Source organism: Chlorocebus sabaeus, chromosome 2 (genome assembly GCF_047675955.1).
Source record: "Chlorocebus sabaeus isolate Y175 chromosome 2, mChlSab1.0.hap1, whole genome shotgun sequence".
NCBI classification, from domain to species: domain Eukaryota; kingdom Metazoa; phylum Chordata; class Mammalia; order Primates; family Cercopithecidae; genus Chlorocebus; species Chlorocebus sabaeus.
In genome coordinates this window covers 52,413,087-52,440,202 of record NC_132905.1, presented here as the reverse complement: position 1 = coordinate 52,440,202, position 27,116 = coordinate 52,413,087, and the positions used below count along the sequence as shown (strand labels likewise).

General features: G+C 39.4%; 1 protein-coding gene and 1 pseudogene across 9 annotated transcripts in view; one reads left to right on the top strand and one right to left on the bottom strand.

The window, feature by feature from the left end:
- Nucleotides 1–795: 795 nt before the first annotated feature.
- TASP1 (taspase 1) overlaps nt 796–27,116 on the bottom strand; it is a 255,191-nt gene continuing 228,870 nt past the window's right edge. For all 9 annotated transcript variants that reach the window (XR_005235672.2, XR_005235673.2, XM_007960419.3 and 6 more), the window contains one exon: nt 796–1,866. Coding sequence is in view for 7 of the 9 variants with exons in the window: in XM_007960419.3 (XP_007958610.1) it covers nt 1,774–1,866 (93 nt within the window). In the remaining 2 variants the exon portion in view is untranslated. The remainder of the gene's footprint in view (nt 1,867–27,116) is intronic.
- Nucleotides 3,671–5,334, top strand: LOC119619390 (glyceraldehyde-3-phosphate dehydrogenase pseudogene; annotated as a pseudogene).

Here is a 27,116-nt window from a genome sequence, read left to right as displayed (position 1 = left end):
AGACTCCAAAGTGTCCTGATAGTTTTATGTGATCCAATCCAGTTCCTGAAAAATCTCTGCCAACAGGTAACAGGTCTTCGAAAGCTTTTGAAGCCAAAGGCTCCCCACCAGCCAGCCCATCTCTCACTAAGTTCTCAGCCTGATTAAGAATGAGAAACAGATACCATGGCACCAACCTGTCTATGAGAGCACAGCAAGACAAATGTAATTGCCTGTACCAGGAATACAAATCGGCAACTCTCAAATTATTCATATTTACACCCACTCCATTTTGGTTGTCTTTCCTTTATAATTTGGCCATACATTGATGTCAAGTGTATAATTTTATCTGGGCTTTATCAGTTACCGCCCAGAGCCATGATTACATGGTGCAGGGAACTTCCCCCCCTTGAGCGAGTCTATCTTTAGTATCTTCTTGATAACCACTTCTTACATTTAAAAAAAAAAAAAAATCAAAAGGAAAGTCTTGGTTTTCTTACGTGGCTCCAGAATCCCTGAATATAACATTTAGAAGTAATTTATCAACTGAAACTATCGAGCTTTTAGCTGCCACTACAATTTTTCAAAGCAAAGTGTTCTTATTCCTTCTCTTTGTTATTTTTATCAAATTGCAACAGAAATTTTGGGACTTCCATATTGACCATTCAGTCATGTACTAAGTTCAACTTTCATCTTGCCAGTGTCTTCTTTAACTGCGTAAGACTGGCCTTGGAACAATTAGAATAACAGCAAGATGAATAATGGTATGATTTCCGGGAGAACATTTTATAAACAAAATATATAACAACTGTCCAATCAAGGATTCAAAAGATAATTTATTAGTCTGAGAAGAGGAGTCACATACTATACCCAGTAATACACTTCTTTTATTTTTGTGCCTTTATCTTAAAAATATATTTAAACAAAAACAAAGATAATATTGAATTTTCCCATAAACTTTGCTTTCTTATTTACAGTGTTATATTGTAAATAACATTCCATTATACACAAATTAAGGACTGTGCATTACTGTATGTTCTCTTTACATATTCTTTCATAATATAGTCCACACAGCTCAAGGCTATGCAATATTTAAGCTTAGAAAAGCTTGATGAAAGAAGTACAAACTGTATCAATCAGACTATTATTTAAAAAGGTTCTGACATTAATTCTCTGCTAGATTGTTTCACTGAAACCATTCTTTGTTAAAGAAAAATGCCCCGTATAAGGGATGAGAACAACAGTTTAAGTTACCACAGGATCCACTTAAACTGGTTAACAAATAAAAACATTTTATTACTTATCACTGTTATTAAATGAAGCGCTACCACTGTCAAGTCATTTAAACAAGTAGGTTTACTCTTCAGTTCTGGCACATTACATCAGCGACAGTTGGTACCTCTTTATGAAATAAAAAATGTTTCCTGCAACTTTAGGTTTTACTTGTAAACAGTTAAAGCACACATTTTGTAAAGATGATTTAACCATTCCTGGTCACACAATGAGGAGTTTCTATTTCATCCAGGGAGAAGCAAACACACATACTCCACACATACACACACGCACACATGTGCGCACACGCGCGTGCGCGCACACACACACAGTCCCACTCACCCGCCAAAGGCCCGCGTGTCACTAAGCGCTAACTACAGCAGCACTTGTGTCTCGAGCAGTGCACGAGGTTGCAATAGGAATTATAAAACAAGGAAGATAAAACAGCCAACTTCAGTTAAAAATCCCAAAAAGCTCAGGTTCTGAAACGCCTCTCAGACGCTTCACGCTCAGCCTGAAGGGTCAGTTCACTGGGCTCTCCAGGCGGCACACCCCACCTTCGATTGCCACGGACTGTCCTGCCACCGCACCGGGAGGGAGTCTTGAAATGTGAGTCTGCAGAGACAGAGACAGGAGAGCATCAGGGGGGGTCAGCAGTGTCCTACACCCCAACCCGTGTCCAAAAAAGGTAGAGGAAACACCAGAGCATTAGGCCTTCACTTTGCTTCTGAGCAGCCACAGACTGTACCACTGGTAGACTTTAGTTACTGAAAGACTGTTTGTTCAAATTGCTGAGGAAATATGTACTGAGCATCTGCTACATACCAAGCACAGCACTAGCAACTGAGATACAGAGGTGACCAAGTTAGTCAAGACCCCTGACACAGAATGTATAGTTCAGTCATATTCACAAGAGTAGCAGTTTTAATGCCAGCTCTATTGAGTATAGTTGTTATGTGAAAACTAGTAATTTGTATATGTTTTGTCCTCTAAACAGAGTAACTAAGGATACTTAATTCATGTTTATACCCCAAATTTATTCCTTGAAGAATTTCAGTAGCTTACAAAAACTCAGGTAATTCAATAGCCTAAAATAGGAGAGGAAATGAGAAGAAAAACAAGAGCTTACAAAATAAGGTAAAGATGGAAGTGGGGCTAACAAAGAAATTAAAGTTGAGAAGTTTGGTACCCGTGCCAGAGGCAAGCCTGCTGCCCTGTCTCTCAGTTTCCTAGCAACAGAGATCAGGTTGGTGGTTTATGTAGCATAAAGCTCACAGCAAACTCATTGCTTGGATGAGAACAATTGTTCCTGGCACTGAGACCAAGGAGTCATTTCTCCTATAGGTCTTTGTAAAGAGGGCCCTGTGTTTAGTGACTGAGTGAAGACATCAGCTATACAACAGGGAGTTTTGTAGGGCTGAGTGTTACAACATCACTCAGAGGAGGCTGGGGCTGGAGGCTCTGGTAGAAGACAGTAAGCACTTCACTCTGTTTCCTGAGGGGTCAGGATGAGGTCAGTCAAGAATTCCTCATTTTGGTGATCTGGCTTAATCCAAGGATAGATAAATGCCTGGAATTTCTAAGAAGAAAAAGGGGCTGCATAAACTTCAGGCAATCCTCTCTACTTGTTTCTCTAAACGAGCTTTTCCTAAGTACTGAAACCTTGGGGAGTCTCATCAGAAGACAAGTAACCTTGGTCTGAGAAAGTGTGAGCCAAGATGTGTTTGAAGCTTCCTGTGGCGGCTCAGTGGGGCATCAAATCATATAAACAGTGGGAGCTGTTGAAGATAATGTTTTATATGAACTTATCTCCAGAGTTCTTTTTGAGAGAAGTGAGTTTAAATTTCTCTTTAGCCTAAAAACAGACCACTTTCTACAACAAACCAGGATGTCGGCATAAAAAATGCATTAAACTATTTTACATTGAGCAAATGGGTAAGGACTAGGTAGACTCTAGAGTATCCCACAAGCAGAAGAACTTAACAAGGTACCGTTACAATATTTAAATAGCAATGCACTTTTATAGGAATTTGGAACAATGGGAAATAACACATTAAAATGATACATGAAAAATCAGCAGACATCCATTTTGGGTCATCTCCCTCCACTCCTCGCTGGATGCCATGTCTCTAACACCCTTCTCTGGCTCTTTCTCAAGGGAAGCCTTGACCAGGCACCCAACTCAATTTAGAAGCTCTTCTAGCTCCTATAGCACCCATATGAGCACTTCTCATCCAGTCTTGGTTTTGAGTTTTTAGGTTTCTGTAATTGAAAGTCAGTTATGGGCAGAAGCTTGTGTTACACACATCTCAGTTTCCCTGTACCTGACAATGTGTTTCACATAGAAGCACACCACTCTGGAAATGCTGAGTGGGTAAATGAGTGAAACAGACCATTCTAGGGCTATGCTTATGTAAACATGCAGAATCTTAAGGCTCTCTGCTCCTCCTGTTCAAGAGACAGCCGCATCTTCTCGTGCAGTGCTAGCCACATCCCTGGTGAAGGTGAAGGCCACAGTAAAAGGATTTGGCAGTATCGGGCACTGATACTGGGCAGCTTTTAACTCCAGTAAAGTAGATGTTCTCGCCAACAATGACCTCTCCCTTGACCTCAACTACATAGTCTACATGTTCCAGTATGGTTCCACCCATGGCATATCCCACGGCACCATCAAGGCTGTGAATGGGAAGCTTGTCATCAATGGAAATCCCATCACCATCTTTCAGGAGCGAGATCCCATCAAAATCAAATGGGGCAATGCTGATGTTGAGTACATTGTGGAGTCCACCAGTACCTTCACGACCATGGAAAAGGCTGGGACTCACTTGCAGCAGGGAGCCAAATGGGTCATCATCTCTGCCCCCTCTGCTGAGGCCCCCATGTTCATATAGGCATGAACCATGAGAAGTATGACAACAGTCTCAAGATCGTCAGCAATCCCTCCTGTACCACCAACTGCTTAGCACCCCTGGCCAAAGCTATCTATGGCAACTTAGGCATCATGGAAGGATTCATGACCACAGTACACGCTATCACTGCCACCCAGAAGACTGTGGATGGTCCCAAGGGAAACTGTGGATTGATGGCTGTGGGATTCTCCAGAACATCATCCCTGCATCTACTGGCACTGCTAAGGCTGTGGGCAAGGTCATCCCCGAGATGAACAGGAAGCTCACTGGCATGGTTTTCCATGTCCCCATTGCCAATGTGTCAGTTGTGGACCTGACCTACCATCTGGAGAAACCTGCCAAATATGAGGATATCAAGAAAGTGGTGAAGCAGGTGTCAGAGGGCCCCTCAAACGCATCCTGGACTACACTGAGCACCAGATTGTCTCCTTCAACTTTTAACCGTGACACCCACTCTTCCATCTTCCATGCTGGGGCTGGCAATGCCCTCAACAGCCACTCCGTCAGGCTCATTTCCTGGTATGACAATGAATTTGGCTACCGCAATATGGTGGTGGACCTCACGGCCCACATGGCCTCCAAGGAGTAAGATACCTGGACCACCAGCCCCAGTGACATCATGTAAGGAAGAGGGAGACCCTCAGCTGCTGGGAGTCCCTGTCCATACTCAGTCCCTTACCATGCTGAGAATCTCCCCTCCACACAATGGCCACACAGACACCCTGAAGAGGGAGGGTTCTAGGGAGCCTCACCCTGTTGTATGCCATGAATAAAGTCCCCTGTGCTGAGGCAAAAAAAAAAGGAAAAAATTTAAGTGTTTTAACTGATATGACCAATCTGTTTGGTTGAAAAGTCAGTCACACTAGCTTGCCATAGTAAAGATTAATCTTAGATTTTTTTGGCCGGGCGCGGGTGGTTCACGTCTGTAATCCAAGCACTTTGGGAGGCTGAGGCGGGCGGATCCTCTGAGGTCAGGAGTTCGAGACCAGCCTGGCCAACAGGGCAAAACCCCATCTCTACTAAAAATTAAAAAAACAAAAAAATTAGCTGGGTATGGTGGCGCATGCCTGTAATCTCAGCTACTCGGGAGGCTGAGGCAGGAGAATCACTTGACCCCAGGAGGCAGAGGTTGCAGTGAGCCAAGATTGTGCCGCTGCACTCCAGAACTCCCTCTTAAAAAAAAAAAAAAAAAAAAAAAAAAAAAAAAAAAAAAAAAAAAAAAAAGCTCACGACTGCAATCTCAGCACTTTGGGAGGCCAAGGCAGGAGGATCACAAGGTCAGGAGTTTGAGATCATCCTGGCTAACACAGTGAAACCCTGTCTCTACTAAAAATACAAAAAAAAATTAGCCAGACATGGTGGTGGGCACCTGTAGTCCCAGCTACTTAGGAGGCTGAGGCTGGAGAATGGCGTGAACCCGGGAGGCGGAGCTTGCAGTGAGCCCAGCTTGCATGCCACTGCACTCCAGCCTGGGAGACAGAGCAAGACTCCATCTCAAAACAAAACAAAACAAACTTAGATTTTTTTTTAAGTACTGACTAACTAAAATTTTCCACCTTCCAAGTGATGGTGCTGTTAGAATAGAGATGGAGCTCTAGATTCTCAGATGCAAACAGCTCCACACCAATGGGATCCACTGGCCGTGTAGTTATAATTTGCTGCTTTGTTGCTAATTCCCAGAGAGGCACAGACAGATTCTTGAGGTTAACACCCCTTGAAAAACTATCAACTTATAAATTAAACTGACTGTTCAAAGCCAACATTATTAGGGCTATATCATTTTATAAAATCAAATACACTGGATTAAAAAATTTTAGCTCAAAGATTCTAAAATAAGAAAATTAAAAGGAATATAGAAAGTATATCATTACCTGATAACCTAATCACAATCTTAAGTAATAGCTGAAATTTCCTATCATTCATACTCAATGTTAAGATCTTTTAAGACCACCTTAGAAACTGCTCTTGTATGGTTTCTAAGAAAACTGCACATGACTTAATTTAAAAAGTCTGCTTCCAGAGACAGACCATTGGAGGCATGAGCAACTTAAACAGTAGTCAAATGGAGGTCCTGAGTCTTGTACATTTGTTGTGTTATGCTGCATTAATAACATTCTGACAAATCCAACACCAGGAGGAACGTGAAAAACACTAGGGTAAACTTGTTTGCATGGGCATTTTCCTTCCTGGAAAAACTCGAGCCTCCTGAGACACAAGTGTGTTCAGCTCAATTTGATGTTACCATGTACTTTTGAAGAAACAGAGATCCTTTTTTTCTACCACTTTCCCTTCTCCTGTTAATTCTTACTTATTGTTCAAATTGCTGAGTAATAGAAAACATCTAATTTTTCATTCACTAACAATGTCACATGAACTTTAATATAATCTGGAATAGTGTGTATAGTTTATAGAATAAAAATCCATTTAACAACAAGTTAAGCTTCTCTTCTGTATTCATCACTACTTGGGCAATGTAAATACGGTACTGTGAGATTGTACTGTGAGCTGGGTATCACCTTATATCCTTGCATTGTGAATTCTTGCCTGACATGATAATAGTCACCCTCAGTTTTTTTTTTTTTTCTTTTTTCTTGAGATGGAATCTTGCTCTGTCACCTAGGCTGGAGTGCAGTGGCGCGATCTCAGCTCACTGCAACCTCTGCCTGCCAGGTTCAAGAGATTCTCCTGCCTCAGTCTCCTGAGTAGCTGGGACTACAGGCACATGCCACCATACCTGGCTAATTTTTTTTTTTTTTTTTTTTGTATTTTTAGTAGAGATGGGGTTTCACCATGTTAGCCAGGATGATCTCGATCTCCTGACCTCATGATCCGCCCTCCTCGGCCTCCCGAAGTGCTGATTACAGGCATGAGCCACTGCCCTCAGCTTTCTTTTAGTGCCACAGATGTGATATACCTTAAATGACTAAGTCCAGAGAGAAAGGCAAGAGAAGGGCTGGGGAAGTGTGTCTGGTTGGATTTTATTGTCTTGTTTCTACTGTGGGCTTTTAAATTTTTTTCTGTCTTAATGAGTTGAATCAGGAGATACTGCCACCCACCCCCCATCCTTTTCCCAGAAGTTCCCTGCCCATTGCTTTTTAAGAGCTGTCTTTCAAAGAGACACAAATTTGTGAATAAGTATATTCTAGGCATTCTTTGTGTGCAGCATTAAACCTTGGAATGTAGTTAACTGCTCTAAAAATAGAATTTGGTCTTCAGACTTCATCCTGAAAGCAGATGTACTCAACTAGCTGACAGTTTCACATGAACCTTCTTAATATAGTCTAGAATAATGTGTATATTTTATAGAATAAAAATCCATTAACTATAGGTGAAAAGATCTGGATGCCCACTTACTAAGCCTGTGTGATGCTGGGCAAGGAAAATGAAGACCGGGTTAGATGGTCTCTAGAGCATCCTTTCAGAGTTTGGACAATCTCTGATGCTGACTTCATTTAGCTTGTGTATACATTGTTAATGAATCAAAAAAAAAGTATTTACTTCTATTTTCTCATTGTCTTAAATTAAAAGTATTAAATGGGCCAGAGCAATTTTGAAGATATAATTTCCAAGTTCAACCAACCAATCAGAAATATCAACAGAATGAGAAAGGAATGCCATATGTTATTCATCTTACTCTGTGTCACTCATACCTCATTTTCCACACTGAAAACAAGGATGCCATAAAAGATCACTAGCAAACATGGATGAAACACAAAGATGACATTCGGGTAAATTTCATTGTTAGCACTGAAACAGGGATATGTGAGGGCAAAAAGTTCTATTGTTCTCACATACACATATTATGTTTAAGGAGCCTTAAAACATGTCTGATGAGAGCAGTATGTTGTACCAGCCTCAAGGCCACTTTGGTTCTTACTATCACCAGGCTCGCTGACACCATACTTCGGTCAGAGGCAACATCAGACAAGAGTTCCCTCCTATTTTTAGGTTAAAAGCCCTGTGAAGATACTCACATAAACATGGCAAGCTCCACAGTACCTATTATTCCACCACTCACGTGGAGAATTATCATGAATATTCCCTCTTGCTACAGGTGATAAAAGTGCTCCATTATTTAACAAATATTTATTCTGCAAGTTATTATGGGGGAACAGAAGAATGAAACACATGGATCTTGCTCTGAATGCAACTGTGTCTTTGCAGGATGCAGAACTAGTTCCTTGTGAAATCTTAACAATAAGTCCCTATATTTGCATAATGCTTTAGTTTCCATAGCGCTTCTGCAACAATGAGATCTCCTCGAAATACCACGTCAGACAGAAAGATATATACTACACCTATTTTTTTTCAGATTAAAAAAAAGAACAACAAATGAGACTCAGAATGGTAATGTGGTTTGCTTATGGTCAGAGAGGAAGTGGAAAACTGTGAATGAAAGCCTCTGCACTCCAAATTTAGGGCTACCTTGACTCCCCGTGAAGACTTACCATGAAGGAGGATTCTAAATCTGGCTCTGTTAAGAGACATGCCTCTAACTGCAGGAGGCTTTGGAAAAGCAGGTTTTCAGGGTGAAACAAGGCTTGCTCAGGGAAGCTACTGGCACAAATCTTACCGACAAATTTCAAGACGATTCTGGGACTCAGAGAAATCGGTTTGAGCCTCAACTCTCTGTTGATAGATTAGATAGTTTCTGGATTTGGAAATCACTAGCTTTCTGGGTTTCACTGTCTTTGTAGGTAAAAGTGAAAAACTTCAACTCAGTTATATTCAGAGTTCTTTCTGATTTTGACATTCTACAGAGTTTTACTACTGAGGGTTTCCTTTCAGGTCTGTAAGGGGAGGCTCTGGGTCACCATTTCCTTAGTCAAGACGGCCCAGTTTCCTCTTCATAGGTAACCTGGTCTCAACATTCTGACGATTTGTACTAGGTGAAACCCAAAATGTCATTTATGGTCTTCTGGTTGGTAAGCTGTCAGGTAACAGGAATCTTACTATAGTTTGAAAAGAGCATCTTCTATTTGGAAAGAAATGAAAGACTAACACTTAAACTATCATTAAGAATGAGGCCACTCTCCATTTGTGTAATGGACAATTTCCTGAGAATCTCAGTTAATCTGTCAGTGAGGAATTTTGGAGGGGAAAAATACAAACCACCAACAACTTATTTGAAGAAAGTTCTCTTTGTCAAAATCTTGTGCTTCCTGACTTACTGATCTGACCCGTGCCCCCAAAGAACTGTTAAGGCACCCAAAGAACTGTTAAGGCACTGCGACCCAGAAAGCAGCATTTCTCAAGCTGACTTCTGGGAAGTGCTCTCTCTTTAAAAAAAGCAGGTGTCAGTGTGGGAGCATGGGCAAAAGCTGCAAATGTACCGCTCCACGTTGTTCTACCCTTCTTAGAGCTAGACAGGCACATGAGCACAGAAAGGTTCAGACATCCTGCATTCAAAAGACCTGTGTGACTCTGTAAAGTTAGTTCATCCCAAATGTCAAGGAATGCCTTCCTTTAATACTAGCTGTACCTGGAACTACTACAAATAATATGCTGAAACTTTCCTTTTATTTTACTCCAAAACTTAACCTCACTTTCCTTTGCTGATTCTTCCTCATCTCCCCAACCACTAAATGTTGGAGTGTCCAAAGACACAACAGACCACTTTCTTCCACTCATTTTAAAGAAAAATGTCTATGAAGTGTTTTGGATATAAAGTGAAGCATCTGGTTGCACTGGAAATTGAGGTAAGAATAATAACTCTATAGATTTACCTCCTCCTCCAGTCGCCACTCCATTTCTTTACTTCCATTTACAGCAAAGTTCTTTGAAAGAGTTCTCTACACCTATTACCTCAAATTCTTTCTTCCCATTTTCTCTTTAAGCCCTCTATAATCAACTTTTTGCTTTCACCTCTCCACCAAAACCCCTCTTTATCGAAATAAGAAATGACTTCCAATGCCAAATCCAATAGCCTGTCCTCAGATCTAATTTCACAAGGTCCAGCAACAGCATCTGATAAAGTTGATCACCTGCTTCTCCTTGAAACACCCTTTTCCCTTGTTTTTTAGGACACCACTCTCACCTGGTTCTCCTCTGACCTCTATGACTGTAACTTCTCAGTCTCCCTGGCTGCTTCCCTAACTAATAATTACAAAAGTTCCCCAGGGATCTTTTCTCCTATCTGTGTTCACGTCCTTGGTGATCTCATCCAAATGTTTTTTTTAAAAAAATATTTATTCTTCACAGAATTGGAAAAAACTGCTTTAAAGTTCATATGGAACCAAAAAAGATCCTGCATTGCCAAGAAAATCCTAAGCCAAAAGAACAAAGCTGGAAGCATCACGTTACCTGACTTCAAACTATACTACAAGGCTACAGTAACCAAAACAGCATGATACTGGTACCAATACAGAGATATAGACCAATGGAACAGAACAGAGCCCTCAGAAATAATACCACACATCTACAGCCATCTGATCTTTGACAAACCTGACAAAAACAAGAAATGGGGAAAGGATTCCCTATTTAATAAATGGTGCTGGGAAAACTGGCTAGCCATAAGTAGAAAGCTGAAACTGGATCCTTTCCTTACTCCTTATACGAAAATTAATTCAAGATGGATTAGAGACTTAAATGTTAGACCTAAAACCATAAAAACCCTAGAACAAAACCTAGGTAATACCATTCAGGACATAGGTATGGGCAAGGACTTCATGTCTAAAACACCAAAAGCAACGGCAACAAAAGCCAAAATCGACAAATGTGATCTAATTAAACTAAAGAGCTTCTTTAGTTTAAACAGCAAAAGAAACTACCATCAGAGTCAATAGGCAACCTACAGAATGGGAGAAAATTTTTGCAATCTACTCATCTGACAAAGAGCTAATATCCAGAACCTACAAAGAACTCAATCAAATTTACAAGAAAAAAACAAACAACCCCATCAAAAAGTGGGCAAAGGATATGAACAGACATTTCTCAAAAGAAGACATTCATATAGCCAACAGACACATGAAAAAATGCTCATCATCACTCACCATCAGAGAACTGCAAATCAAAACCACAATGAGATACCATCTCACACCAGTTAGAATGGCAATCATTAAAAAATCAGGAAACTACAGGTGCTGGAGAGGATGTGGAGAAATAGGAACACTTTTACACTGTTGGTGGGACTGTAAACTAGTTCAACCATTGTGGAAAACAGTGTGGCGATTCCTCAAGGATCTAGAATTAGAAATACCATTTGACCCAGCCATCCCACTACTGGGGATATACCCAAGGGATTATAAGTCATGCTGCTATAAAGACACATGCACACGTATGTTCATTGCGGCACTATTCACAAGACTTGGAATCAACCCAAATGTCCATCAGTGACAGATTGGATTAAGAAAATGTGGTACATATACACCATGGAATACTATGCAGCCATAAAAAAGGATGAGTTCATGTCCTTTGTAGGGACACGGATGCAGCTGGAAACCATCATTATCAGCAAACTATTGCAAGAACAGAAAACCAAACACTGCATGTTCTCACTCATAGGTGGGAACTGAACAATGAGATCACTTGGACACAGGAAGGGGATTACCACACACTGTGTTCCTATTGTAGGGTGTGAGAGAGGGATACCATTAGGAGCTATACCTAATGTAAATGATGAGTTAATGGGTGCAGCACACCAACATGGCACATGTCTACATATGTAACAAACCTGCACGTTGTGCACATGTACCCTAGAACTTAAAGTATAATAATAAAAAAAAAATTTATATGTTGAGATTCCCTAATATGTATCTCCATCTTAGTCCTTTCTCCTAAATTCCAGACACATATATCCAGCTACCTTTTGGGTCTCTCCATTTGATGCCTAACAGGCATCTTGGAATTAACATATGCAGAACTGAGTTTCTGCTACTTCCCCCACAAGTCTTTTTCCCCCACTTCACCTTCTTCCTTACCCTAGTAAATGGCAATTCCATTCTTCTGTTTAGGCCAAAATCTTAAGAGTCATCATTGCCTTTTCTATTTCCCTCACATCTCTATCCAACCCATCAGCAAATCCCATTGGCTCTATCTTAAAATACACGCAGAAGCCAACTACTTCTCATGACCCGTGTGACTAATGCTCTAGTCCAAGTCATTATTATCACTCATCTCTATGGTAACAACCTTCCACCCAGCCTCCCTTTCAGCAGCTGGAGTCACTTCTTAAGATGTAAGCCAGTTCATATCACTCCACTGCTCATTACTCTCCAATGGCTCCCATTTCAGAGGAAAAGCCCAAATACTGACCATGGATAAAAAACTATGTAATCTATCTGGCCTTCCATTGCCTACTCTGACCCATTAAGACTGGCCTTCTCACTACCCCTGCAACACACCAGGCACACACCTAATTGAGAGTCCTTGTACCTGCTGTTCCCTATGCCTGGAATAGGTTCTTGCCTTGCTCCCATAAATCCTCCAAGACTATACTTGAATGACACCTTTGAAGTGAAACCTACCTAACATTGGAACCCCTGTACCTCCTAACCCCTTTCCTAGCTTCACATCTTTTTTCAGTACTTATCACAAACACAGTATACGCCTTATCTTGTTCATTATTTCCCCCACCAGTATGTAAGTCCTCAAGTACAGGGATTCTTGTCTGCTTTGTTCACTATGACGTCCCCAGAAAAGTACCTGAATATAGAAGGCACTCAATGCTAATTGTTTAATAAATAATTCATTCAAAAAATGAGATACTGTGCTTTATCAAACTTTTACTCCTAAGTAAACTGAAGTTTTTTAAAATAGCTGAAATCTCAAGCCACGTAATAAGGCTTCCTTCTTAGTCAGTCATTATTAGCTATTGTAATATCCCTAACTCATAACTGTTCAAAATTTTACCATGATATTCACAAAAGCCATCAATGGAAGAAATCAAAGAATTATTGGGGTTCTAATCTGTTTTAGGAAGCACATTTAAAATTAATTTTCTATTTCAAGTGAAGAAAAATCTATTTCCAAGTACTCTGAGCATCTCCTACTAGTGAATTGTTAATATAACCCTCATCCTAAATTGTTTCATTTTACCCTTCAACATGGCAGCAGACAGTGCAGTCCAAACATGTACAGTACAGTGATGACAGCTCCAGTGCATAAAAGCAAATTGTCAGTGCCTACCATGTACTGCATCCAGAGGTATTGGAAAGAAATGTAGAGAGAACAGCTCAACTATAGCCAAATGTCTCAATTAGTTAATACTAAAATGTTAAGTTTTCACAAATTTTCAGTATTGCTTTACTTATAGAACATAAAAGTCATACATTGTAACTATCATAAACGAATTCTAATCCTTAGGATTAAACAGAACGAGCATTCCAAGATGAAGACTTTTAGAAAAACATAAACTATATTATTTGAACGAATCATAGTGGAATGAAAATGTATTCTAGCAGATAGACTTGGCTTAGGGTTCAAAATCTACAACACGGGTTAGTCTCAAATGCCTGTGAAGCAGGCCAGGTGTAGGACTGTGGAAGACGAGCGCCCAGGCTTCACCAAACAGGGCGGCTACCACCTGGTTCCAACCAATCACTGCCACATAGGAAGTGGGTCCCAGTGTTGTCAAATCATCTGCTCTTATAGGAGAAAACAAACCAGAACTTAAAAATAATATTTTAACATAAAATCTTAAAAGTTTAAATCTGTGTACAATTTTTCCACATAATTTGTATTTTATATAGATTTAATTTTTTTCCAAAGCTGCTATGATGAATACAGCTTTTGAGCTCAAATCTGGAGATTACTGGGAAGAAAGGACAGCGGGAACAAAATGTTGTATCTACGCACCATCCTAACTCCAAGTTCTACCCTAAAGCTCAACATGCAGTCACTCATTAAAGAGCTGTCCGCCAAATGCCTACTATGTGTTGGGCCCTGTGATGTCATTACTACCTGCACATATAATATACACCTAGTAGATTCTATATCTGTAACTCACCCATTTAATAAAATAATGTAATAAAAGTTGTTACAGCATAAAATCAATGGGGGATTCTCAATATTTACAATCATAGAAATCAGTATCTTTTCTCAAGTTAGTAAGTTAACATGAAACAAGAATGACATGACCAAGATTATAGTTTTTTTTTTTGTCTCGAGATTGAAAAAACAAGAGAAAATTCCTTTCATCATTTGGCTACTGCTTCCCAATCCAAAAAAAAAAAAATCATAGGTAATCATTACTCATTTCCTGTTCATAATAAAGTCAATCATTTTTAAGTACATTTGTCTCATTTACATGTCATGGTTATATGTCCTGTGAGTAAACAGCAGGCATGACTCTGGCTGGGAAGGTACATATTTATCTAAAATGTTGGGTACTAGAAGATAACAAGGTGATACTCTAATTTAAGTTCACATCGGTGACTGATAACTGCATATGTATGTAGAGATAGAGAAATTAATGTTTTCATTACTTTTCATGTTGCTAAAACAAAAAAGTTTATTCACTTCATTTCAACTAACATGGAGGGTCTACAAGTCAAGTAATAGATTAAAATAGACATTTATCTTTGCAAAGATCTTACCCTACACCATGATTAAAATGAGAATAATCTGAATACATATTATTCGCACCCCTGAGAAGACTTATACTCTTAACAACACAGTAAATTCCCTCTTTGTTTTTCTATTTATTGCTTTGGAGCAATGTTGAATGAATCACTTGGAAGAAATTAAGGATGTAAGACTAATTAGGCAAAAATAAAATTATCAATGACTCTTAGAAATTAACTTGAGGCTGAGGAAACTGTTTTTCATACATTCAATCTTCCGCAATGTTTTCCTGTTTGTGTAAATGACTTTCTAAATAGACCCAATGGATTATCCTGGCAGCCCTAAGAGCATGGAAAAGAAACACAAGTTTCTGCATTTGAAATTCTGGGCAAACTTAAAAGGTACAAGTAAAATCAGTGATTAGCCACTTTTTCTGTGGCTTCTAAGTGCACTTGCCAAACTTAGCTGTCTGGGATGTTTTCTTAGTACACAGGTTTATTGGTGGCACCTTAACGACCATCCCGAGGCAGTTGGCTTCCTGCCAGGGATCAGATGCCTTTAGTTGTTGGATAATATCAGAATTAGATTATCAAAAGCAGTTAGAATTTGGTTAAGACTAAGGCCAATTTGTATCTCAGTGGTTCCTGTCAAATCTAAAATATGATCCAATAAATGTATTTGGCTGAATACATCCATTCAATGACTAAATGCCATTGGCCACTATTGTGAAACTGAAGTCTCTTTTAAGGGATTCATGGTCAGGACATCCTGGAGGTGTTCCACTGTCCAGTGCTCAGTGGAATACGAGAAGACTGCCTATAATCAAGGTTCACACAAGAGAAATTTAACATAGCTAGTAAGCAACACTCTCCCTTCTACTTTCAAAAGGAAAATTATTTGGCTGGGTGAGCTTAAAAGAAATGCTGAAGGCACACCTTAGGTTTGATTTAAAAACCTAAGTTGTGGCGCTGTCAAAGTGGTAGACCTCTATCAGATAGTTTTTAGAAAGAGCTCTTTTGCCACCATTTTGGCTTGAATTGCAGGGTTCAGGGAGGAATGTCTTTTCTTGCAGCAATTTTTTTTTTTCTGTTCTGGGAACTTTGAATTCACTTGCCAGCTGGTTTATTAACTTATTAACATTAACTTATTAACTTATTAACATTAACTTGCAAGTTAGAGTTGCATTTTGACAAAATATAATAACCACTGCCACTTCCACCAAAGGAGCAGGATGAAAATTCAGGTGGCATCACTCTTGTCATAGTCAATACAAATGGCACCTTCAGGAGCATAACTGCAGTGTAAATGGGACCTGTGGAGCTGTGGTGTGACGGTCCTGAGAGATTCCCTACAACTTCCACCATCACCTCTTCCTCTACCACAACTACTGCTGCCACCACCACCCATCATAACAAATGTAGCATCTATTACACACACTTCACTTTTATTATTCAACTAATTTTCAGAATTCTATCAAAGCATTAATAGTATTCCCACTTTAATGATGAGGAAACTAAGGATCAAAGTTGTAACTTGCCCCAGGTTGCAAAGCAGGGACTCCAGGATTGAAATCCAAGTCTGACTAATTCTAAAGCCTATTCTGTCGATCATTACATGCCTCTTTAAAGACAGTCTTACCTGGGGAACATAGTAAGACTCTGTCTTGACAAGAAATAAGATAAAAATTAGCCAGGTGAGGTGGTGTGCCCCTGTAGTCCTAGCTACTAGGGAGGCTGAGGCTGGAGGATCTCTTGAACCCAGGAATTTGAGGTTACAGTGAGCCATAATCGGGTCACTGCACTCCGGCCTAGATGACAGAGAAAGATTCTGTCTCATAAAAAACAAAAACAAAAACAAACCAAGATAGTCTTGCTAATACCTTTTTTAAGACTTTCAAAAAATAGCGGTATGATTTTACATACAATAAAGTGCACAGATGTTAAGCAAAGGGTTTGATGATTTTTAATGATTTGTACCCCCATGAAACCACATCCTAAAGAGAACATTTTCCACACAGAACATTTCTATTACTGCCCCCAAGTTCCCTCGTGCCGTTTTCTTGAAGCAATCACTTTCTGATTTCTATCACCATAGCTTAGTTGGGCCAGTTATTAAACTTCATATAAATAGAATAATTCACGTAGTATTCTTTTATGTCTGGCTTTGTTCACTCAACATAACTTTGTGAACAAAGTTAAAGTTATAGAAGAAAATTATTTAGCTTTGTGAGGGTTTACCCTTGGCCCAAGAAGATCTTATGGGTTTTATAAATAGGCCAGGTGTCCAGTGGCTCATACATGTAATCCCAGTGCTTTGGGAGGCTGAGGTGGGAGTATCACTTGAGGCCAAGAGTTTGAGATGATGCCAGCCTGGGCAACACAGCAAGACCTCATCTCTACAAAACATTTAAAAATTATCCAGGCCTAGTGGTGTACCTATAGTCTTAGCTGCTTGGGGAGCTGAGGCAGGAGGATCGTTTGAGCCCAGTTCGAAGTTACAGTGAGCTATGATTGTACCACTGCACTCCGAGTGGGTGACAGAGTGAGATCCTGTCTCTAAAGTAAATAAATAAATAAATAAATTGCATTATTTAGGTAAATAGGATGATTTTATGAGGTTTTTCAGACATTAAAGCTGAGAAAAGTTAATAGTCATCAAGATTCATACATATATAATCACATGCGAAATGATAAAATAAAGAATGAAAGAAAAAATATCTCAAATAAATTGCAATTTCCAGTCAAACATCTATTCCTATATCAAATTTGATTTCTTAATTTATCTCTTATTTACATTTCTTTTCTGAATCTCTGTTCAGAAATAATCTTTTGTTACACACAATAGTATCTTTTTAGCACAAATAATCTTTTGTGTTACTGCCCTAGTCTTAATACCACAAAGTCACCTGTTTTACCTTGGTTATATTTTTATCTTTAAGAGCAGAATACACTTATTAAGTCAGTTATGCCCCAATAACCTTGCAAATAAAACCTTTGAGAATTAAAAACAAATAAGGGTGTTATTATTTCACTAATCCTCATCCAATTTCAGAAAAATCACTTCCCTAAAGCAGCAACTTTGCCTGAAAAATTCTTTATATCCCTAAACAGATGGAAAGAAAAGTGAAATTATGAGAAACCTATGGCAGTTTACTAGATATTGTGTGCTTTTAGTAGTTTAACACTGGTAATACTTGAAGGCCAAGAGTAAATTAATGGGATAACATTTTAAAATGTATACTTAAAGTTTAAGGTATGTAAGCAGTTAGATAAGCTTGTGAAGAAGCTGACCAAAATACATACATCAGGAGATACAAGTGTCCATCTAAATTTCCTCTTTCATTTTTTTAAAAGAATGTTTTATTAAGGTTGTTGAATGTATAATTTCCCATTTTGGAAATCTTTATTGTAAAGACAATTCTTTCATCTGATGACAAACAGCATCCACACTGCCGGTGATTATTCTGGCCCTCCACATTGAATAAAATGTGGTTTCATTTACTTACTTACTTACTTACTTCTTTATTTATTTATTTATTTATTTATTTATGAGATGGAGTCTCCCTGTGTTTGAATAAAATGTGGTTTTATTTATTTATTTATTTATTTATTTATTGATGAGATGGAGTCTCCCTGTGTTGCCCAGGCTGGAGTGCAGTGGCGCAATCTCGGCTCACTGCAATCTCCACCTCCCAGGTTCAAGCACTTCTCCTGCCTCAGCCTCCCAAGTAGCTGGGACTACAGGTGCGTGCCACCATGCCCAGCTAATTTTGTGTGTGTGTGTGTGTGGTTTTTTTTTTTTTTGTATTTTTAGTAGAGACAGGATTCCACCATATTAGCCAGGATGGTCTCGATCTCCTGACTTCATGATCCTCCTGCCTCAGTCTCCCAAAGTCCTGAGATTACAGGCATAAGCCACCATGCCCAGCTGGTTTCTTCCTGAGACAAAAATTTCCATCTATAATTCTGAGACAATATTTAATAATTTCTGCAGTGTTTGGTGGACCCTGCTGCATCAACAAATCTGGTAATTCCCTTCCCTCAGAATGCTGTAAAACTGCAGAAGAGTTGGATGGTATTCCTGCTGATTTCAAAGCTGATACATTGATTTTTAGGGTTGCCTCTTCTGTGGAGGAACACTGCCTTGATTACAGTACAGTAGCTTAACAGTAAGTCTTAAAGTCTGGTACTGTAAGTCCTCTAACTCTGATGTTTTTTAAAGTTGATTTTTGCGGTTCTAGGTCCTTTAAATTCCCATACAAATTATAAAATCAACTTGTCAATTTCTTATTAAAAAATGTCTGCTGGAATTTTTATTGAGATTGCTTTGGATCTATAGCTGAATGTGGAAAGAATGACTATCTTACTGTGTTTTCCAATCCATGAATATGGCATGTTTCTCTATTTAGGTTGTCTTCTATTTCTCTCAGCAAGGGTTTATACTTTTCAGGGAACAGGTCTTGCACATCATTCGTTAGATTCATTTCATGTCCTCTGAGAATAACTACGGTTTTTACTATTTCTTTTCCAAGTTTTATCCTTTATTTGCTTTATTGTACTAGTGGAGCATCCAATAAAATACTGAATAGAAGTGATGAGTGGATGGCCTCTTTGCCTGCTGTCCGTGTTAGAAAGAAAGTGTTCAGTGTTTCACCAATTAGTATGATTTTAGCTGTAGGTTTTTGATAGATGATGCCCTTAATCACACTGAGGAATTTTCCTTGGATATCTCATATTTTGAGATTTTTATCATTCACGCAAGTTGAGATGATCATATGGAATCAAGAGGAACATATGGGTTTTCTCCTTTATTTTGGTAACACAGTCAATTATATCAATTAACATTTTTAACAGCTTTACTGAGATATAATTCATATATCATAAAATTCATCCATTTAAATAACTGTTCAATTCAGTAGTTTTTAATATATTTGCAAAATGTGCAATGTTCTAATTCCAGAACATTTTCATCACCTCTAAAAGAAACCCTGTGCCCATTAGCACTCACTCCCCATTCCCTTACCCCTACCACTAATCTACCTTATCTCTGGATTTTCCTATTCTGGACATTTCATATAAACAAAAATCATACACTATGTGGCCTTTAGTGTCTGGCTTCTTTTACCTAGAATAATGTTTTCAAGGTTCATCCAAACTACAGTATGTATCGGCACTTCATTCCTTTTTATAGCTGAAAATATTCCATTGTGTGAATATTTCACATTTTGTTGATCCATTCATCAGTTGATGGGCATTTGGATTGTTTCTTCTTTTTTTTGCTATTATGAATAATGCTGCTGTAAGTATCTATGCACAAGTTTTTATGTGGACATATTTTTTCATTTTCTCGGGTATATACCTAGGAACGGAAGTGCTGGGTCACATGGTAACTCTACGTTTAACTTTTTGAGGAACTGCCAAACCACTATCCAAAGTAGCAGCACCATTTTTACATTCCTATCAGCAATATATGAGGGTTCCAATTTCTCCACATCCTCACCAATACTTGTTATTATTCACAATTTTTATCATAGCCGTCTTATTGGATGTGAAGTGGTATCTACTTGTGGTTGTGATCTGCATTTTGCTAATGACTACTGATGTTGAGCATCTTTTCCTGTGCTTACTGGCTATTTGTATATCTTCTTTAGAAAAATGTCTACTCAGATCTCATGCCCATTTTAAGTCTTCTTATTGTTCAGTTGTAAGAGTTCTATATATGTTCTGGTACAAGCTCTTCACCAATTATATGATTTGCAAATATTTTTTCCTATTTTGTAGGCTTTTTTTTTACTTTCTTGATGGTATCCTTTGAAGTGTAAAAGTTTTAAATTTTTATGATGTCCTATTTATTTTTTCTTTTGTTGCTTGTGCTTTTGGGATCATATCTAAGAAATAACTGCATAATCCAAAGACAGAAAGATTTACTCCTAAGTCCTCCTAAGAAAGGTATAGTTTTAGCTCTTAACATTTTGGTTCCTGATACATTTTGAGTTGGTTTTTATATGGGATAAAGGGCCCAACTTCATTCTTTTACATGTGGATATCCTTATGTTCCAGTATTATTTGTTGGCAATGACTGACTTTTGAAATGTTAAGTCAACTGTCATTCCTTGGAAAAACCTTATTTGGTGTCCACAGGCAATAATGCTGCTGGATTTTTCATCCCAAAATAATAACTTAATAAGCATCTCTGCATATATATTCATGACAGCTACTGGTCTGTAGTTTTCCTTCCTTGTAACATTTTTGTCAAATACTGAGGTTACCCTTGTCTCACAAAATGGGTTGGAAAACAACTCTGCTTTGTTCTTCTGAAAGAAATGGCATAAGATTAATGTTATTTCTTCCTAAAATGTCTGATATAAGATACCAGTGATACCATCTGGGCATAAAGTTTACTTTATGAGAATGTTCTGCTTATAGAAATTCAATTTCTTAAATATGTAAACAGTTATTTAAATTTTGGGTTTTTGTGTGTGTTTAGTTTGTTAAGTTGGTTGTTTTCAATAAATTAATAAATTTCATCCAAGTTGGTGCCTCTGTTGAAATGAAGTTAGCCATTTAATGCCTACAGAACCAGTGATCCTGCATTACTATTTCCTTTTCATTCTTGCTGTTGGTATATTTGAGGGTTTCTTTCTTTCCTAATCATTATTTCTAAAGCTTTATCAATTGCACTAATTTTTTTTCAAAGAACTGCCTAGCTTTGTTTTTCTCCATTTTAAAATTTCTTTTCTATATTATTGCTTGCATTCTTATTTTGATTATTTTCCATCTATTCTTCTTAAAGCTTCTTAAGATTATAGCTTAACTCACTTACTTTAAACTTTCTTTTCTACCATAAGTATTTAAGGAGATACTTTTCCTTTTAATGTTTTTTTTTTTTTTAAATTTATTTATTATTATTAAACTTCAAGTTGTAGGGTACATGTGCACAACGTGCAGGTTTGCTACATATGTATACTTGTGCCATGTTGGTGTGCTGCACCCATCAACTCGTCATTTACATCAGGTATAACTCCCAATGCAATCCCTCCCCCCTCCCCCCTCCCCATGATAGGCCCCGGTGTGTGATGTTCCCCTTCCCGAGTCCAAGTGATCTCATTGTTCAGTTCCCACCTATGAGTGAGAACATGCGGTGTTTGGTTTTCTGTTCTTGTGATAGTTTGCTGAGAATGATGGTTTCCAGCTGCATCCATGTCCCTACAAAGGACACAAACTCATCCTTTTTTATGGCTGCATAGTATTCCATGGTGTATATGTGCCACATTTTCTTAATCCAATCTGTCACTGATGGACATTTGGGTTGATTCCAAGTCTTTGCTATTGGGAATAGTGCTGCAATAAATATACGTGTGCATGTGTCTTTATAGCAGCATAATTTATAATCCTTTGGGTATATACCCAGTAATGGGATGGCTGGGTCATATGGTACATCTAGTTCTAGATCCTTGAGGAATCGCCATACTGTTTTCCATAATGGTTGAACTAGTTTACACTCCCACCAACAGTGTAAAAGTGTTCCTATTTCTCCACATCCTCTCCAGCACCGGTTGTTTCCTGACTTTTTAATGATCGCCATTCTAACTGGTGTGAGATGGTATCTCATTGTGGTTTTGATTTGCATTTCTCTGATGGCCAGTGATGAGGAGCATCTTTATATCTGTTTTGGTACCAGTACCATGCTGTTTTGGTTACTGTAGCCTTGTAGTATAGTTTGAAGTCAGGTAGCGTGATGCCTCCAGCTTTGTTCTTTCGACTTAGGATTGTCTTGGACATGCGGGCTCTTTTTTGGTTCCATATGAACTTTAAAGCAGTTTTTTCCAATTCTCTGAAGAAGCTCATTGGTAGCTTGATGGGGATGGCATTGAATCTATAAATTACCTTGGGCAGTATGGCCATTTTCACGATATTGATTCTTCCTATCCATGAGCATGGTATGTTCTTCCATTTGTTTCTGTCCTCTTTTATTTCACTGAGCAGTGGTTTGTAGTTCTCCTTGAAGAGGTCCTTTACATCCCTTGTAAGTTGGATTCCTAGGTATTTTATTCTCTTTGAAGCAATTGTGAATGGAAGTTCATTCCTGATTTGGCTCTCTGTTTGACTGTCACTGGTGTATAAGAATGCTTGTGATTTTTGCACATTCATTTTGTATCCTGAGACTTTGCTGAAGTTGCTTATCAGCTTAAGGACATTTTCGGCTGAGACAATGGGGTTTTCTAAATATACAATCATGTCGTCTGCAAACAGGGACAATTTGACTTCTTCTTTTCCTAACTGAATCCCCTTGATTTCTTTCTCTTGCCTGATTGCCCTAGCCAGAACTTCCAACACTATGTTGAATAGGAGTGGTGAGAGAGGGCATCCCTGTCTTGTGCCAGTTTTCAAAGGGAATTTTTCCAGTTTTTGCCCATTCAGTATGATATTGGCTGTGGGTTTGTCATAAATAGCTCTTATGATTTTGAGGTACGTTCCATCAATACCGAATTTATTGAGCGTTTTTAGCATGAAGGGCTGTTGAACTTTGTCAAAAGCCTTTTCTGCATCTATTGAGATAATGATGTGGTTCTTGTCTTTGGTTCTGTTTATATGCTGGATTATGTTTATTGATTTGCGAATGTTGAACCAGCCTTGCATCCCAGGGATGAAGCCCACTTGATCATGGTGGATAAGCTTTTTGATGTGCTGCTGAATCCGGTTTGCCAGTATTTTATTGAGGATTTTTGCATCGATGTTCATCAGGGATATTGGTCTAAAATTCTCTTTTTTTGTTGTGTCTCTGCCAGGCTTTGGTATCAGGATGATGTTGGCCTCATAAAATGAGTTAGGGAGGATTCCCTCTTTTTCTATTGATTGGAATAGTTTCAGAAGGAATGGTACCAGCTCCTCCTTGTACCTCTGGTAGAATTCAGCTGTGAATCCATCTGGTCCTGGACTTTTTTTGGTTGGTAGGCTATTAATTATTGCCTCAATTTCAGAGCCTACTATTGGTCTATTCAGGGATTCAACTTCTTCCTGGTTTAGTCTTGGAAGAGTGTAAGTGTCCAGGAAATTATCCATTTCTTCTAGATTTTCCAGTTTATTTGCGTAGAGGTGTTCATAGTATTCTCTGATGGTAGTTTGTATTTCTGTGGGGTCGGTGGTGATATCCCCTTTATCATTTTTAATTGCATCGATTTGATTCTTCTCTCTTTTCTTCTTTATTAGTCTTGCTAGCGGTCTGTGAATTTTGTTGATCTTTTCAAAAAACCAACTCCTGGATTCATTGATTTTTTGGAGGGTTTTTTGTGTCTCTATCGCCTTCAGTTCTGCTCTGATCTTAGTTATTTCTTGCCTTCTGCTACCTTTCGAATGTGTTTGCTCTTGCTTCTCTAGTTCTTTTAATTGCGATGTTAGAGTGTCAATTTTAGATCTTTCCTGCTTTCTCTTGTGGGCATTTAGTGCTATAAATTTCCCTCTACACACTGCTTTAAATGTGTCCCAGAGATTCTGGTATGTTGTATCTTTGTTCTCATTGGTGTCAAAGAACATCTTTATTTCTGCCTTCATTTCGTTATGTACCCAGTAGTCATTCAGGAGCAGGTTGTTCAGTTTCCATGTAGTTGAGCGGTTTTGATTGAGTTTCTTAGTCCTGAGTTCTAATTTGATTGCACTGTGGTCTGAGAGACAGTTTGTTATAATTTCTGTTCTTGTACATTTGCTGAGGAGTGCTTTACTTCCAATTACGTGGTCAATTTTGGAGTAAGTACGATGTGGTGCTGAGAAGAATGTATATTCTGTTGATTTGGGGTGGAGAGTTCTATAGATGTCTATTAGGTCTGCTTGCTGCAGAGATGAGTTCAATTCCTGGATATCCTTGTTAACTTTCTGTCTCATTGATCTGTCTAATGTTGACAGTGGAGTGTTGAAGTCTCCCATTATTATTGTATGGGAGTCTAAGTCTCTTTGTAAGTCTCTAAGGACTTGCTTTATGAATCTGGGTGCTCCTGTATTGGGTGCATATATATTTAGGATAGTTAGCTCTTCCTGTTGAATTGATCCCTTTACCATTATGTAATGGCCTTCTTTGTCTCTTTTGATCTTTGATGGTTTAAAGTCTGTTTTATCAGAGACTAGTATTGCAACCCCCGCTTTTTTTTGTTCTCCATTTGCTTGGTAAATCTTCCTCCATCCCTTTATTTTGAGCCTATGTATGTCTCTGCGTGTGAGATGGGTCTCCTGAATACAGCAGACTGATGGGTCTTGACTCTTTATCCAGTTTGCCAGTCTGTGTCTTTTAATTGGACCATTTAGTCCATTTACATTTAAGGTTAAGATTGTTATGTGTGAACTTGATCCTGCCATTATGATATTAACTGGTTATTTTGCTCGTTAGTTGATGCAGTTTCTTCCTAGCCTTGATGGTCTTTACATTTTGGCATGTTTTTGCAATGGCTGGTACCGGTTGTTCCTTTCCATGTTTAGTGCTTCCTTCAGGGTCTCTTGTAAGGCAGGCCTAGTGGTGACAAAATCTCTAAGCATTTGCTTATCTGTAAAGGATTTTATTTCTCCTTCACTTATGAAACTTAGTTTGGCTGGATATAAAATTCTGGGTTTAAAATTCTTTTCTTTAAGAATGTTGAATATTGGCCCCCACTCTCTTCTGGCTTGAAGAGTTTCTGCCAAGAGATCTGCTGTTAGTCTGATGGGCTTCCCTTTGTGGGTAACCCGACCTTTCTCTCTGGCTGCCCTTAAGATTTTTTCCTTCATTTCAACTTTGGTGAATCTGGCAATTATGTGTCTTGGAGTTGCTCTTCTCGAGGAGTATCTTTGTGGCGTTCTCTGTATTTCCTGGATTTGAATGTTGGCCTGCCCTACTAGGTTGGGGAAGTTCTCCTGGATGATATCCTGAAGAGTGTTTTCCAACTTGGTTCCATTTTCCCCCTCACTTTCAGGCACCCCAATCAGACGTAGATTTGGTCTTTTTACATAATCCCATACTTCTTGCAGGCTTTGTTCATTTCTTTTTCTTCTTTTTTCTTTTGGTTTCTCTTCTCGCTTCATTTCATTCATTTGATCCTCAATCGCTGACATTCTTTCTTCCAGTTGATCGAGTCGGTTACTGAAGCTTGTGCATTTGTCACATATTTCTCGTGCCATGGTTTTCGTCTCTTTCATTTCGTTTGTGAGCTTCTCTGCATTAATTACTGTAGCCATCAATTCTTCCACTTTTTTTTAAGATTTTTAGTTTCTTTTTGCTGGGTACGTAATTCCTCCTTTAGCTCTGAGAAATTTGATGGACTGAAGCCTTCTTCTCTCATCTCGTCGAAGTCATTCTCCGTCCAGCTTTGATCCGTTGCTGGCGATGAGCTGTGCTCCTTTGCCGGGGGAGATGCGCTCTTATTTTTTGAATTTCCAGCTTTTCTGCCCTGCTTTTTCCCCGTCTTTGTGGTTTTATCTGCCTCTGGTCTTTGGTGATGTTGATGTACTGATGGGGTTTTGGTGTAGGTGTCCTTCCTGTTTGATAGCTTTCCTTCTAACAGTCAGGATCCTCAGCTGTAGGTTGTAGCTGTAGGAGATTGCTTGAGGTCCACTCCAGATCCTGTTTGCCTGGGTATCAGCAGCAGAGGCTGCAGAAGATAGAATATTTCTGAACAGCGAGTGTACCTGTCTGATTCTTGCTTTGGAAGCTTCCTCTCAGGGGTGTACTCCACCCTGTGAGGTGTGGGGTGTCAGACTGCCCCTAGTGGGGGATGTCTCCCAGTTAGGCTACTCAGGGGTCAGGGACCCACTTGAGCAGGGAGTCTGTCCCTTCTCAGATCTCAGCCTCCGTGTTGGGAGATCCACTGCTCTCTTCAAAGCTGTCAGACAGAGTCGTTTGCGTCTGCAGAGCTGCTGCTTTTGTTATTGTTTACTGTGCCCTGTCCCCAGAGGTGGAGTCTACAGAGACAGGCAGGTTTCCTTGAGCTGCTGTGAGCTCCACCCAGTTCGAGCTTCCCAGCAGCTTTGTTTACCTACTTAAGCCTCAGCAATGGCGGGCGCCCCTCCCCCAGCCTTGCTGCTGCCTTGCAGGTAGATCACAGACTGCTGTGCTAGCAATGAGGGAGGCTCCGTGGGTGTGGGACCCTCCCGGCCAGGTGTGGGATATGATCTCCTGGTGTGCCTGTTTGCTTAAAGCGCAGTTTTGGGGTGGGAGTTACCCGATTTTCCAGGTGTTGTGTGTCTCAGTTCCCCTGGCTAGGAAAAGGGATTCCCTTCCCCCTTGCGCTTTCCAGGTGAGGCAATGCCTCGCCCTGCTTCAGCTCTCGCTGGTCGGGCTGCAGCAGCTGACCAGCACCGATCCTCTGGCACTCCCCAGTGAGATGAACCCAGTACCTCAGTTGAAAATGCAGAAATCACCGGTCTTCTGTGTCGCTCGCGCTGGGAGTTGGAGACTGGAGCTGTTCCTATTCGGCCATCTTGCTCCGCCCCC